Source organism: Microtus ochrogaster, linkage group LG9, assembly GCF_000317375.1.
Source record: "Microtus ochrogaster isolate Prairie Vole_2 linkage group LG9, MicOch1.0, whole genome shotgun sequence".
In the NCBI taxonomy this organism is placed as follows: Eukaryota; Metazoa; Chordata; class Mammalia; order Rodentia; family Cricetidae; genus Microtus; species Microtus ochrogaster.
The window spans coordinates 40,616,637-40,631,620 of record NC_022034.1 but is presented as its reverse complement, the minus strand read 5'-3'; the positions used below and the strand labels follow the sequence as shown (position 1 = coordinate 40,631,620).

General features: G+C 40.0%; 1 protein-coding gene across 15 annotated transcripts in view; it reads left to right on the top strand.

The window, feature by feature from the left end:
* Ptprk (protein tyrosine phosphatase, receptor type K) overlaps window positions 1-14,984 on the top strand; it is a 539,194-nt gene that overhangs the window by 178,633 nt on the left and 345,577 nt on the right. For all 15 annotated transcript variants that reach the window (XM_013352406.2, XM_026787348.1, XM_013352405.2 and 12 more), the window contains exon 3: window positions 12,475-12,746. In XM_013352406.2, the coding sequence (XP_013207860.1) occupies window positions 12,475-12,746 (272 nt within the window). The remainder of the gene's footprint in view (window positions 1-12,474; window positions 12,747-14,984) is intronic.

Genomic DNA, 14,984 nt, shown 5'->3' with positions numbered 1-14,984 from the left:
TGCCACAGTGTTCATGTGGAGGTCAGAGGACAACCTGTAGAAGTACGTTCTCTCCTTCCACCAATCCTGGGTCCCCAGGATTGAACGCAGGTCTCCAGGCTTGGCAACAGGAGCCTTTACCATCTGCGCATCTCAGCGGCTCCCTTTGCTCCTCAGTGTTTCATTCTTGATATATTAAGTACCATGCTCAAGCAAATTTGAATGACGTATATATGAAGTTTTTCCTCTTTTGAGTTTTAGTATGTTGAGCTGTTTTTTTATAAATTAAGATAAGCCAGTATCTTTATTTTCACTGATGAAGTATCCTCTATAGAGGTCACTATGCAGAAGGACATAATGGGAGGCATTAACCTTTAAGAATCTCACCACTGTGTTTTGAAACTGTACCTTATCTCAATAAAAGATAGAGAATGTTTACTATTTTGCTATGTACAAATTTATGTAATTGTAAGATAATTCATGGCGAACACAAAGTTGCCACTCCTTTTTCCTTAAGGGGAGGAAAGACCGTACAAGGGGTCCATGCCAAAATTAGGAGTGGCAAATTCAGGAGAGATGGGTCATAAACCATGACCACTGTGACCTATGAGTTCTTCTAGTGACAAGTAAACCCTGGGAGGTTTGTATGGACAAGGTTTATGAATTTAAATTACCAGATGGACTTTGTAGTTTTTACCCATGTGACAGGCTTTCAGTGACTCCCCTCGGTTTACAGAATAGTATGGCTGCTTTCTGGGTAGTGACATGGACTACCCAAGTCACTACTGTGTGAATGACCACTGTCTGACTGTTGGGCCTGTAGAGCTCAGCCATGGCCTGTCTAAAAAATTCTCCCATGTCACTACTGTGTGAATGACCACTGTCTGACTGTTGGGCCTGTAGAGCTCAGCCATGGCCTGTCTAAAAAATTCTCTCATGTCACTACTGTGTGAATGACCACTGTCTGACTGTCGGGCCCATAGAGCTCAGCCACTGCCTGTCTGAAAATTCTCAGTCATTTTTTAAGCCCCATTCCTCCCAGCCCCCTTACACAGGGTTACTCCGTCGACCAGGCTGGTCTCAAATTTGGAGATCCACCTGCCTCTGCTTCCTAAGTGCTGGTATTAAAGGCATGTACCACCACTGGCTTAAAAAAAAACCTTTTTTAGGTCACACAAGTTTTAGAAAGATACTGAATGGTAAAGCTACTTAGAAGATATGAAAAACAACTTTCTCTGTGTTACCAGTGTGGAGAGAAATGTGATTCCATTCTTTGTGATTTTCATTTAGCTCATGCATAGTAATGGCTCTTGGAGATCTGCATTAAGAGTGGCCCGAAAGATGTGAAAAACAATTTTTAGAAGCCACTGCCAGTCCCCTCCTCCCTTCTATCAGAGAAAGGCCACTGTCTTGGGAACAGCTTGGGGACACCTGTGTTTGACTACTGGCGACAGATCCAATCATTCCTTGTTTTGGCTGCAGCTCTTTTCTATTTCGGTGTCTTCAGTATACCCCAGAGGTTAGGTTTAAAAAAGTTCGCGTGGGAACCGAAAGTCCACAGTTTCTCAAAGTTTGCGCTCACCCATCCAGCCCTAAGTCAGCCTGTATGAAACCAATGCCCCGTTCTGGGAGCAGAGTGGGAGGGGGAGCTGTTTAAAATGGGATGGGGAGGAGTTACTAAGGGGCTGCATTTCTGGTTATGTTCGAAAGGAATGCTTGTTTTGAGGATCATCCTTTAGCCACTTGGTGGAAGAGAGGAAGTGGAATGAACTGTCTACCAACAGGAGCAGGAATGTGAGCTGGCTTGCCATTTGCTTAGCCAGCCCAGCTTTTCATCATTGAGTACGTTTTCTTAACTGAGGTCCCCTCCTGCTTATGTTATGATTTACAAATAGGTTGAGAGCACCAGCAGTGTCACTTGTGCCCAAGGACAATGGTGGCTTCCTAATGGAGCCTCTGTGAGGCAGTGGGAGCCACTAATTCTGCTAGTGTTCCCTAGAGTTAATTGACACTTGCAGAACTGTGGGGGATCTCAGACCCTGCCCTGTGTGTGTGTGCGTGTGCGTGTGCGAGTGCGAGTGCGAGTGCGAGTGTGTGTGTGTGTGTGTGTGTGTGTGTGTGTGTGTGTGTGAATGTGTATGGATGTGGAGGCCAGAAGTGAATTTTGGGTTTCTTCCTCATTCATTATTTTATTGAGATAGGGTCTCTTCCTGGACCTGGAGCCCACAAATTTGGCTTGGCTTCAAGACTACATATGTATGCACCCCTACCCCCACCCACAGCACTAGGGTTAGAGAGATGCACAACCATACCTGTCTTATGTGTGAGTGCCCTGAATCTGAATTCAGGCCCTCATACTTGCAAAGTAAGCCCTTTCTCTACTGACTGGGCCATCTCCTTAGCTCTCCTTACAGGGAAAACATGTACATCAATCACAGTCTCTTCATCCAGGTGGCTAGCATTTGAGATCATGACCCTGGTCTCTTTTGCTTTTGGGTTTATTGGGGCCTTAGTTCTCTTCCCCCTGTTTACATGGCTCATGGAGGCCTACTGGGGGATGGCTCGGCCTGTTTATTTGGCTGTATGGTCTGTTAGACCCTAAGTTATCTCTCTCTCTCCCCTGCACCGTGTTGTTGGGGCACAAGTGCATGTATTTAGTATGCATCTTTGCATGTGTGTGGTGCATGTGTTTGCCCTTGTTCACATTTGGAGACCGGAAGGTGACATCAGACACTCTCCTCCATTGCTCTTCACCGCATCCCTTGAGGTAGGGTCTCTCCTTTGAACCCAGAGCTTTCTGATGTGGCTGGGCCAGTCTAGCTCTTCACTCTGATCCATGAATCTACAATCTCTGCTCTCGTAGGCTGGGATAATATGCCACACCTGGCTTTTCTCTGGCTCTGGAGATCTGCATTCCTGTCCTGTCTAGCTTCCGAGTCCCAGAACTTGAATTCTTAGCATCTTCAGAAAGAAGAATTTGTTTTTGTTAGGACAGTGGTGGAAACAAATGCTGTTACTCCCTGCCTCTTTATGTATTGCATTCCAGTATAATTAACAACTTTTCTTCCTTTTGTTAAGAAGGAAGAAACTTCTTCGTCTGCTTGGTTGACATGACTTGTGTAACCTCATTATTCTTACATCTGATAACTCAGGTATCAAACTAAGTTGTTCTGATTGTTCTGATTGATCATTACCCGGCGCTGTTCTCAGGAGCAGCTATCATCATTAAAACAGTATAACTGCATAGATAACAATGGTTGTTAGTTTTGACTACAAATCAAGGCCTACTTCCTCTTCTAGAACATTGAATAGAGTTGCCGTGCCTTTGGACATAAAGTGCCTACTTAGTTGACTTTAGAGAGAGTATTTCTCGATAGAGAGTAGGGACGTAGCAAGCTCTCATTTCCTGGTCCTCAGCTCTGGACTTCCATTATGATCTAGGATGAGCTATGCTGCGGTGAGAGATTGGAGTTGCTGATATGATCCTTAGACAGTCAGTTACCAGAGACCATGGGATACGTGATCCCCCTTCCCTTGTGCCTTCTATTCTGGTTTCAGTGAAAAGGCAAGCAGGGATTGCAGAGCTGTCTGCGGGACAAAGGCTCTCCTGCAATTTAGGTAATGCGCTGTAATTATTCCCTCTCAAGTTGCTTTTCATGTTAGCAGGGGCCTCTCCAAACATCTCAGTACCGTAATATGAAAGCGGTGCCAGTTGGAGGGCCAGTGGAGAGAGGCAGGGTCGTGGAGACGGGAAAAGTCTTAGAGCAGGCCTTTCTAAATTTCAGTGAAACCTTTACCATTGGTGTGTGAGTTTTCTGAGAACAGGGTAAGAGGGCTATCCTAATGTCATACAAGATTTCAGGAAAGCAAAGATGGAAGGGAAAAGGAGCAGCACAGAGAAGAAAGCTGGCAGGGAGCCCTTGTAGGCTGGGACCAGAGCACGGGATGGTGGAGGGGAGGACCAAGAAAAGCAGAAAGAGACAGGACAGAGGTTGGCCGGGGGGACGAGAGGACATGGCTGTGAGGGAAAGGACTGAGAAAGGGGGTGCTAAGTGGCAGGGGCTTGAAGTTTACAAGTGTTCACTGTTTAACACTGTCATCTCAATTCTAACCTTTGACAAAGGCTCTTTTCACACATTTCTGGTTTGATTCTTCATACTGTGTGATCCAGAAGGGAATGAATATGTGCAAAGCAAACATTTCTGAGGACATTCTTATTCTCAGCCCACTAGCACGAGCCTGCATCCTCTGTTCCCATACCAGCCTCAGGGTGAGGTGCTTCCAAGAGAAGGGAATTAAGGCAGAGACAGGCTAAATAATAATAATAATAATAAATAATAATAATTGCATAGGATGAAAAGCTGACTGGATTGCATAAAGCACAGAAAACTGAAGTCCTCATAAGAGAAGAAAGTGGGTGATGTGATTACCCACTTAAGTTAGTAAGCCCATGACCTATGACTGGAACCACTTCAGTAATCATGGAACTTTGGTCTTCTATGCCATGCAGATGAACAAGAAAATTTTATGGGCAAGGGGCCAAGTGCTTGTTTTTTTTCTTCTTTCTTTTTCTTTTTTCCTTTTCTTTCAAAAGGTATGATAGGGAGATTAAATTATAGAACAATTGTAGGCCCAGTCTTGAGTTTTAGCATGTACCAGATAAGTTCTATGGGAAATAGACTCCCAAGAAGGGCAAAACACTCTGATCAAGTTTAGGCCCTGTTTGTTGTTTTGTCACAACTTTTCCTAGAGCTTTGCAATCAGATGAGGAAATCAGTTAGGTTCATCAAGAGACACAGGAAGTGAGGGATTTAACACAACCTGGAATGTTAGCAGGACACTTAGAAGGAACTAGTGTCTCATCAGACTTAGGAAGGCTGCATCCAATGGGTGATATTTTACCCAAAACGTAGTGATGAAGAAACAAACCAGTCAAAAGACTAAATTCTGAGCCAAAGAAAAATCAGCTTGGAAAGACTGATGCCTGCACCATGCTAGGGTTTTTCTTCAGACCAGAAGGAAGCCCTTTGTATCTGGAGACTCTTAAAGTTAAGGGGACAAAGAGCTAGAGAGAACAGGTATAGGCCATGTCAAAGCCAGGGATGAAAGAGGTCGGATTTCATTTTTACCGTAACATGAGGAGAAGTTAATTGTAAGTTTGGAAAATAAAGTCTGTGTGCCTATCAAAAACATTGTAGGGCTGTTAGTAGGGAAATCATGATGCCCATTATCATACCACTGTAGTTGGTTGTTGTCTCTAGGATCAGAGCCTGGTGAAGGTCGTGAGTACACAGCTAAGTCAGGAGGGTTGAGGAACGAGCTTGAAGAAGGCCATCGGAATTGCTGGTGAAGTTTATGATGAAATTAGGGGCAAGTGGAAAATTGGTGTCTCATAGCAGAGCAGAAAGAGCTAGGTGGGGAAAACTAAAGTGAATGTTGGGAGAAAGAAGGATGTCGAGTCAAGGCTAGAGTAGTCAGAGAGAAGCCATGGAATCACCTGAGACACACACTGGTTGGAATCTTGCCTGTAAGATGGCCCACTGGGTAAAGGCGCTTATCTCACAACTGATCTCCTTTAAAGACATTCCAAATCAGGCAAAAGCTATACTCCGGCTCATCTGGTGTACACTTTTAATAGGTCTAAAAAGAAGGGAAAAAAAATCACGTGAACCTACTCTCAGTAATCTGTCTTTTCTCATTGGATAAAAAGAGATGTAGTATAAGAGGGGTAGATGTGTGTTCCACCCATCTTTTGCTCTTTTCTGTCCCTCTGGAGGAAGTTAAAACACCCTTTGTTCACATAAGTACAGAACTATAGTAACACTTAGCTTGTTTGATTTTTAATCTCCAGACACCCACCTCTCTGGTTAAAAGTTCTAGTTTTTAGTTATCTTTCTGGACCATATTGACTGAATGAACATGTATAGACTCAATATATCAGCAAAGGTGTTCTCAGCAGGAAGAAAAAAGAACTGTACATGTATTAAAAGAAACTGGTTCTGTGTCTATGGCTGAGGAATCCCTCTTTAAGACTCACAGACCCTTACAGGAGACTGATGAGGTCAAATGAATTTTCCAGGATCACTAACCCGTTTTTCGTTTCTCTCATTTTCTCATATATATAGGCATATGTAGACATACTGAGTGAAGATGTAAAAATAAGGATCTGGCTTTTATTACGTTAAACATTACCGTTTGAAGAAAATAAAAACTATGCCTGTTCCTGTTCTCTTTAGTAAGATAGGGTTACTTTTTGTAAAAACTATGGGGTATGGTTGTTAAACAATTTAGTAATTATTTTATGAGTTTTATTTTATTTATTTTTTTGGCTGGTTGGTTTGTTTGAAGACTTAACCCAGTAGAAGAGTTAATTCCAAGGCCAGTGGTGTAACTTTCAGCATCATCAAAGCAAAGCAGGGCAAACACATCAGTTCTCAGTCTTCATTTCCTGTAAGGCCAGTTCTGACAGAACTTAAGACTTGGTGTACTGTTGGTATGTTGGTAATTGGTTAATTAAATTGTGCATGTGTGTATGTGTGTGGTGTGTGAGTGCAGGCCAGACACAAACTTGGTTGAGTTTGTTTTTCCCTTCCACCTTTATTATTCTGGGAATTGAACTCAGGTCAGTTGTGTGGTAAGCTCCTTTACCCTCTGAGCCATATGGCTGGCCCAGTGACATCAATATATATATAGGGTATAGGCATTCTGAAGCTAAAATATTCTAAATAAAGCTGGGCTTTTTTAGATAGCTATGTTAAGGGTGACTCTAACAAAACTCTTAGGTTCACACCTCCAAACCTTTTTCTAGTCCATCAAATTATTCTTTCTCAAAACTACCTAAATCAATTCTAATTATAGGTTTGATTTTGTTGTTTTTACAGTCTCAGGCATGTGTTGGCGGATTCTCATGGCTACCTTGTCAGCCAATCAGTCATCAAAATAATCAATCATAAATATCCCTTTAAGACATTTCAATGTGTATCATACACACACACACACACACACACACACACATCTGTTGGATTTGTACTTATCATTAGTTTATTTTATTGCTTCAGCATTCTAAATTCATGCTTTTTATTTCTCCTATGATATACTTCTGTTTCATAGTTAGCATGGTGCCTTCATCAGGAAAGGACACAACAAGTCTTCTGGTGTTAGGAAAGTGCCCCTTTCTTGCTTGAAAAGGCTTCTGTTCTTTTTCTCTTGTGGATACCGCAGAGCTGTTGTGAATAAAAGTCATACAGTCACTCGGTGAGCTTCCTGCCAAACCTATGGCCTGGTTACCACCTATGTTGTCCCTCCTGGCTGGTGACCACTGTGACATTTCGTAGGCCCTGCATCTCACAGTCTGTTTCAGAAGGAGACTCTTGCTTTTCTTGCATCTGTGCCCCCACTCCAGCCTAAACAGTTCAGGAAATGTCTCCAGCAGCCAGCCAAACCTTCTTTAAGAAGAACTGTCAGAGAGTCACCCCATCTTCACCCTCTTCCACACTGATGTCTTTAGGGGCACTAGGTTTTCGTAAGCTTCTCTTTACATCTTTTTTAACAATCTTCCCTTCTCATGCTTCAAGTTTCCCTACTTTTGTGTTAAACTCACAATGAGACTTCACTCTTAGGATCAATGGCTACATCAGTCGTATGAGAGAACACGACTCTCTTTTCTTTCATGAAATACATCTGTGTGCGGGTGTGCATATGCAAATGCACACATGTCAATCAGAGCACAGCTTGGAGCACCCAGTCTTCTCTTCCCACCATATGTGTTCCGAGATTGAACTCAGTTCATAAGGCTTGGCAGTAAGCACCTGTACTTCCTGTTCTCGCTGGTCCTCGGGGTTGTTCGTTGTCTTGAACAGGATGGCCCTTACAAAGACTCCCCATGATAGTTATCTAAAATTCGGGTAAAGACAACATATGATGAAGCACCTGAAACAAAAATTCAAACTAGGAACCTGTTCTGGGGAAGAAACTATTGTTTTGTGTGAAGGAAAATCTTGGTAGGCCTGTCAGATTGGGGAAGGTGATTTGTCAAGGGAGCAAGAATTAAAGGGATCGAAACATTTTGAATCAAGAGCAGGGAAAGCCATGGATTCTAAGTTTATCTCTTAATTTGTAAGACATCTTAAGTATTTTGAATAACCAGCTTAGTGAAATACTATGTTAGCATGCCAAAGTCTAAAAATTATATACTGTTGCATATATGCACAGGGGAATTTTGAGAAATGCAAGGGGATTTGTGTCTTTCCTATCAATATGATAATCTAAAGTAGTGTTAACCCCAGGAGTGTAACTTAAAGATAAAAGGTTATTGCTATAATATGTCCACGACACTTTGCATGTATGTATTAGATGATGGTGTTTTTGAATAAAAGACTTTTTTCCCGCTTTGGCAATGATGACTTTTTAAAAGGCCAACACCTTGCAACAAATATTTATTATTCTTCAATTACAGATAATGGTATTTATGCATTCTTTTAAGAGATTCATAACATGTTCAGAAGAAAAACTGTCAAGGCAGTTTCTGCCTCCTGATAATGCACTTAGCATTTGTCTCTAAGTCCTTTACTTTTCCAGTCTCAATGTTCATCTGTATAATTAAATGCATGTGCAGTAAGATATTTATAAATGTGTTTCTATTGATTCAATATAAAATGATACCAAAGCTATAAAGCTTTCTTCACATTGTAGCATTATTGAAGAGTGAGGTTCTGGAGATGTGTTTGAATTATGAGGAGCTTTGACATACTCAGCAGATTGGTTCACTGATATTCTTGTTGTGGAGTAGTTTATTAGGAGGTAGGGTCTGCTTGAAATAGGGGCTTGCTGAGAGTGTTGTCTTGTTCATGTATCTTGTCAATAGCTCTTCTGTATGCCTCCTACCATAGGTTCTGACACCTAGTGACCATGAAATGAAACCTTTGAAACCATCAGCCAAAATAAATCTTATCTTTCTTTAGTTGATTTCCATAGGTATTTTGACACAGTGACGGAAAGATGTAACAGTTTATAAACTCCATATTTTCACCTACTATATTATGAATATCTATCATGAAATGTTTAGATGATATTTTTTTAAAATATTTATTTATTTATTATGTATACAACATTCCTTCCATGCCTGCATGCATGCCAGAAGAGGGCACCAGATCTCATTATAGATGGTTGTGAGCCACCATGTGGTTGCTGGGAATTGAACTCAGGACCTTTGGAAGAGCAGGCAACGCTCTTAGCCTCTGAGCCGTCTCTCCAGCCCTAGATGATATTTTAATGGCTACTTCATTGTTCATCAAACTCATTATCCATACCTTTATTAGTTATATATTATTAAATATTTATATTCTTTTTATTTTTCCATTTTAATCAATATAATGAGATGAGTTATCTTTTCAGTTGTGTCTTTGTTAATTCACACACAACATTTTCTCTTGCACTTTATCAATTTTGCATTGCCACACCAGAGTGCTTATGTCTCTTTCAAGCTTTTGTTTCTTACTGGCAAAGTGTTCTCCAGAAAGTTGCACTAAAAAAATTATGCAAACACATAAATTTAAGTATTCTTCTTTGAGTGAAGCATTGGTGAAGCCTTTGCTGAAGTGACCATGGAAAATATTAACCCCACATCAAAGAAGTTACCTTTAACGAAATACACCACATCTGTGTGACTTGCCATCACTAAACCTTCTGATAGCTAAGCCTCTATCAAACACCACTGAACATTTACTTGAAATCTGAGGGAACCAGAATAACACTAAACGAGCCTTGATTTTTTAACATCAAAAATGGGCTATGCACATGTGTAAAATCTACAAACTTTATGTATAGTTAGCCAGTTTTCTCAGAGATTGTATAAGTAATCTTTAGAAGCTGATAAGAACTCAGTATTGGCTACATTTAAGTGGAAGTCTCTGTCCCAGCTGTAGCTACACTGGAGCCAGCTGTTTAAATTGCCACTGTATCAAGTGGGTAGACAGGCTTTCAGTTATTCCTATTGCTTCTTCCTTTGCAGAACTACTCAGTAAGTACATTATTAATGCCCAGACCTCAGCCCAGGGAGCCAGGCAGGGTTCTGTGTAAATAAGACTATTTTTTTCCCCGATCATTCCATAGAAGTGAGTTATCAACACTAATTTTCTTTATCATTTAACCCGTGTTGAGTGGTACTAAAATGCTGAAATAGTTATGGTAAGCTTTTATTTCGAGCCTTTCGTCTCCCTAATGATCGGATTGGTAAGGACTAATGATGACTAGATTTTGTTCATTCCATTTCTTTAATAAGAAAATGGTTGTAGCTTAAAATGCAAATGGCTGAAAATTGCTAAATGGTCTTAATGGTAAATATAATGCACATTTAAAATGTGACACAAAGCATATTTTACTTCAAACTTTATTTTAGGATAAAAGAAAATTACTATTAGGAAGTTTAATAAGTCTTTTAGCTGCACACTTTAAAGCTGCTAGTCAGGAGCCAAATTTGTAAAAATAAATGCATAATTTCCTATAAAATGTTATACCAGTGGAGAAGCAGGTCACAGAAAGAGGCCAACAATGCTGGAAAACCTGTGATAGGAGCTCAGGTCTGGTCATGGTTAAGACCAGAAAGTAGTCATGATGCAAATTGGTAATTTGGAAAGACATTTTGATGGTGTTATTGGTGTTAAGTATGTGAGAATAGCCATGAATCATGAATAAAAGCATTCCTTTTCTGTAAATTAGATTAGGATCCAGGATATCCTGTTTTTTTTTTCTTTCCTTCCCTTTTTGGTAAATGTTTTTTTTCAAAATACACAAATGATTTATTTTATTAATGTGCTGTCCATGAGAATCAAGTTAAAATGTAATTCAGCTTATGAGAGAAGATTGAAGACTGGGAACCACAAGTAAACAATAACAGGAATTACTATTAATACAGTATGTGTGTTCTCTGCTGGACTGAACTGAAGGGTTAGGTAAAATCATCATAAAAGCTTGGGATCACAAAGGTCCACTCTAGTGGGAACTGTCCAGATTGGAAACGAGATTTCTCCTGTAGTTGAAGCCTTGCTTTCTGGAATGGTTTGAACTCCAGTTTGTAGATTAATTGAGATAGGTAGACCAGTAGTTATTGAGCTTTTAGTATGCCATTAGTACAAGTTATTAAGTGTCAGAACAGACTACAGAAGATTAATTCTCCATTTCGGGAAGAGAGGGCCACGTGTACTGTTAAGAACCCTTGTAAAAGTTAGCTCTGTAACATGATATCTACTATATTGCGGTTAAAATTATATCCTGGGAGAATTGATTTATAGTAAAATTTGGTTCTAATTTTCAGTGTGACAAAATGATATCTTTACATATTTTTGTGATTTATGTATTTATTAAAATTTTTTTCTTTTCATGAGAACACAGGCTGTCTCTTTGGAGAACTGCTTGCATTAATTTAGGTGCCCAGTGTCAACATCCAATGTTGTAGTTAGTGACTGTGTGACCTTTGTAAGTGTCAAAAGGTCAGTGTCAGTGCTCTGAAGGTAAGGACTCCATCATTTGCATCGCTACCATCAAAATGAATGATTAGTTACTTAGACAAAGTGACTTGATGCTTGCTTTTACTCAGCTTTAGAACACAGTGTTCAGCGCAGACTGGGGTCAGTAGTCATCTTAATGGGCTGACAATGTAGTGAATTATATCGCATTGCATCAGCTATGTATCAGAATCAGCTTAGAAAAGTTGGTCAATAGGGTCGGCAAGATGGCTCAGTGGGTTTGAAACCTGAGTTTGGTTCCTCAGTCCCATATACTAGAAGGGGAATACTGACTCCCTCAAGTGCTTTCTGACTTCAGCCATGTGTCCTGGCATACAAGTTGCCACACGTGCCTACACACATACATACACACATACATACACATACATACATACATACATACATACATACATACATACATATGCATGCATCTATGCATGAAGGCATTTGTAAAAAAGTGTAGAAAGAAAGAAGAGTTGAGCATTAACCCTCATACTCACTTGGCAGAGTATTCCTACTCTATGATTTGATGTACTCAGTAGTTAGTAACTGGCAAAAGGCAATATGACTTAATAAACAAAAATATTGGTATTTGAAGTGCAAAGTTCATCCACTTCCTGTAGTTTTCCCCTTGCATTAATATTTTTTGTTGAGGGAGAAAGAAGAAGAAGACATTACTTCCTATGCATATGAGATCAATAAATTTGGGTTGTTTTCAACAGCTTGAAATTTGGTAATATGGCAGAAGTTTAGAGGGAGATTCGAACCAGAATCAGGCTTTGCCTGGTGTACTGAATGACCTTGAGTCAGTATCGATGCCTTAGTTTTCTATTTGTAAAACAGGGTTCATTCCAAGTTGTAGAAATGAATCATTTGTGCGTCTAGTTTGTGTAATGTTAGTAAAGAATGGATTCTCACAGTATTATTATTTTTTATAAGGTAGTATCTGGCTTATCTATTTTCTTAGCACTGTTATTTTGTAATGTTGTTTCAGGTTCCTATATGGTTGTGGACTCCTCAAATCATGATCCTGGAGAAAAAGCCCGACTTCAGCTGCCTACCATGAAGGAGAATGACACTCACTGCATTGACTTCAGTTACCTGTTATACAGCCAAAAAGGCTTGAACCCTGGCACTTTGAACATCCTGGTTCGGGTGAATAAAGGACCACTTGCTAATCCAATATGGAATGTGACTGGATTCACTGGTCGAGACTGGCTTCGGGCTGAGCTGGCAGTGAGCACCTTTTGGCCCAATGAATACCAGGTAATCCTATGAGATTTTCGGTTGTGTGCTTTATTGTGTCGGGTCTCCCTGTAGATGGGAAATACAGATATAAATACTAGTCCTGCAATAGTAGGGCTCCTCCCCCTAGTTTTCTAGCTCCTCATTCTTGAGGAGGAGTTTGGATACATTGGCACGGAACCTTTTAACTAGAGACAGTATTTTCACGTGTAGAAAAGCAGCCCTTCAGCCCACAATTCCTCGTCTGCTTGACAAAGGGCTCCTTACTTCTCATTCTGATACAAATTTCTATGTCTCTGTGCAGGAAGCAATAGTTTTTGTTGTTCCATTAGACTGCAATATTCTGACTGGATTGGTTCCTTATTTCTTGAAAATAACATGTGGGAGATAAACAGAAGATAGAACAGTGTAAAATGTGTTATCTTGAGGTGGCGACAGGATTATGATTTTTCTTAACCAAATGCAATATTTAAAACAAGCAAACAAGAAGGACAGGCTGTCAATAAAAATCTTTGGATGATTTTTCTTGGAATGCTTCTCTGATTACCAGGAAAAGACACAGTGAATGCTGTCAATTCCCACTTTAGGGTTCTGTGGCTGAGTTTATATGGTTTAACATTGAAGTTCATGTACCAGCTTGAAGACTCCTTCAGTCACACAGGCTGTAAGGCTTAGGGCCTAGAAATGCATGGTCTTTTGTAAGAATGCAGAGCTTGTGTTAGACTTGAGGGCTAACCCTTTTAGAAGACTCACCTCTTTTTGGTTTATTATAGAGCTAATGAAAGGTCATTTATACACGAGCATATTCCACAACGGCCAGTAGCATATACATCAATCAACATTTCACTCACATATTTCAAAAGTGAATCCTTTACTTATGGTTGTTACTCATTAACTACAAAAAAAAAAAACCCAAAACAAATTATGTTTGTTTATTTGTTTATTTATTTATTTATTTATTTTTTGGTATTTTATCACTGCTCGGGTATGGTAAAAATGAAGGTTCTCATTTTCAGGTTATGTGTCTGGTGAAAATTCAGCGCATTTCCTTAGGCACCAGGGGCTTCCATTATTCCTGAACAGAAAAATGTTCCTCTTTACTATGATAGGAAAGACATGTTATTTTTTTGTTGTTTGTTTGTTTTGTTTTATTTTTAAAGGACCTACAGAATCCTACAGGTGGCATATATAAGTGGATGGGGTGTGTACATGTGTGTGCACATGTGTGCTTGCATGTGTGTCAAGCTACTGTTAGAGCAGTGTTTGTGAGCCAGGAGACTTGTCTGTGACTTGCGTGCCTTGGTGATTGTTGTCACTAGATCTTCTTATTGTGTACTATAGTATACCCATTGCATGTGTATCTGTCACGGAGCTCAGTGTAGCACTAGGAAGAAGGCAAGGTCTGATGCAGTCAAAGGAAAATGCCAGCAGATCCAGCCGTCATAGCACACACTGAATCCCCAAACAACAAGTACATCTAACAGAAGTGTACATATGTAAGCTCCCGAGTCAAGCTCTGTAGCTATTTGCTATTTTTTACTCATGTAAGCAGTTCCTCAAGGGATAAAAGTGCTATTTTTTCTTTTTTTGGATAAAGATGACTGACAACATATAAATGGCATGTCTCTCCCTATTACTAAGAATTCATATTAAAGGCTTTATTTTCTTTTTTTTTTTTAAAGAAACACTTGACTCATGGATAGAACTTTTGTCCTTTTTCTTTTCTTTTTTTTGGTTTCTCAAGACAGGGTTTCTCTGTGTAGCACTGCTGTCCTGGAATTCACTCTGTAGATCAGGCTGGCCTCAAACTCACAGAGATCCCCCTGCCTCTGCCTTCCAAGTGCTTTGATTGAAGGTGTGTGCCGCCATACCTGGTTCTCTGTGGTAGATTTAAGCCAGGTATACAAAAGTAACCTGGTGTGAGTTTCAGTCTGCCTGTGAGATATTCTTAGAAATGTCACCAGTGGAAAAAATAACTAAATATGCAGAACAATGGGCAAAGTCTCATTGTAATTTTTTTTTTCTGACAGGAAAACAACTTGAACACATCAGAATAGATACTAAAGAGAAACATTATAAATGCAGTGAATGTGAGAAATCCTTTACTGTTTGCTCATTTTTTAAATTTATTTATTTATTTATTTATTGGTATTTTATCACTGCCCGGGTATGGTAAAAATGAAGGTTCTCATTTTCAGGTTATGTGTCTGGTGAAAATTCAGCGCATTTCCTTAGGCACCAGGGGCTTCCATTATTCCT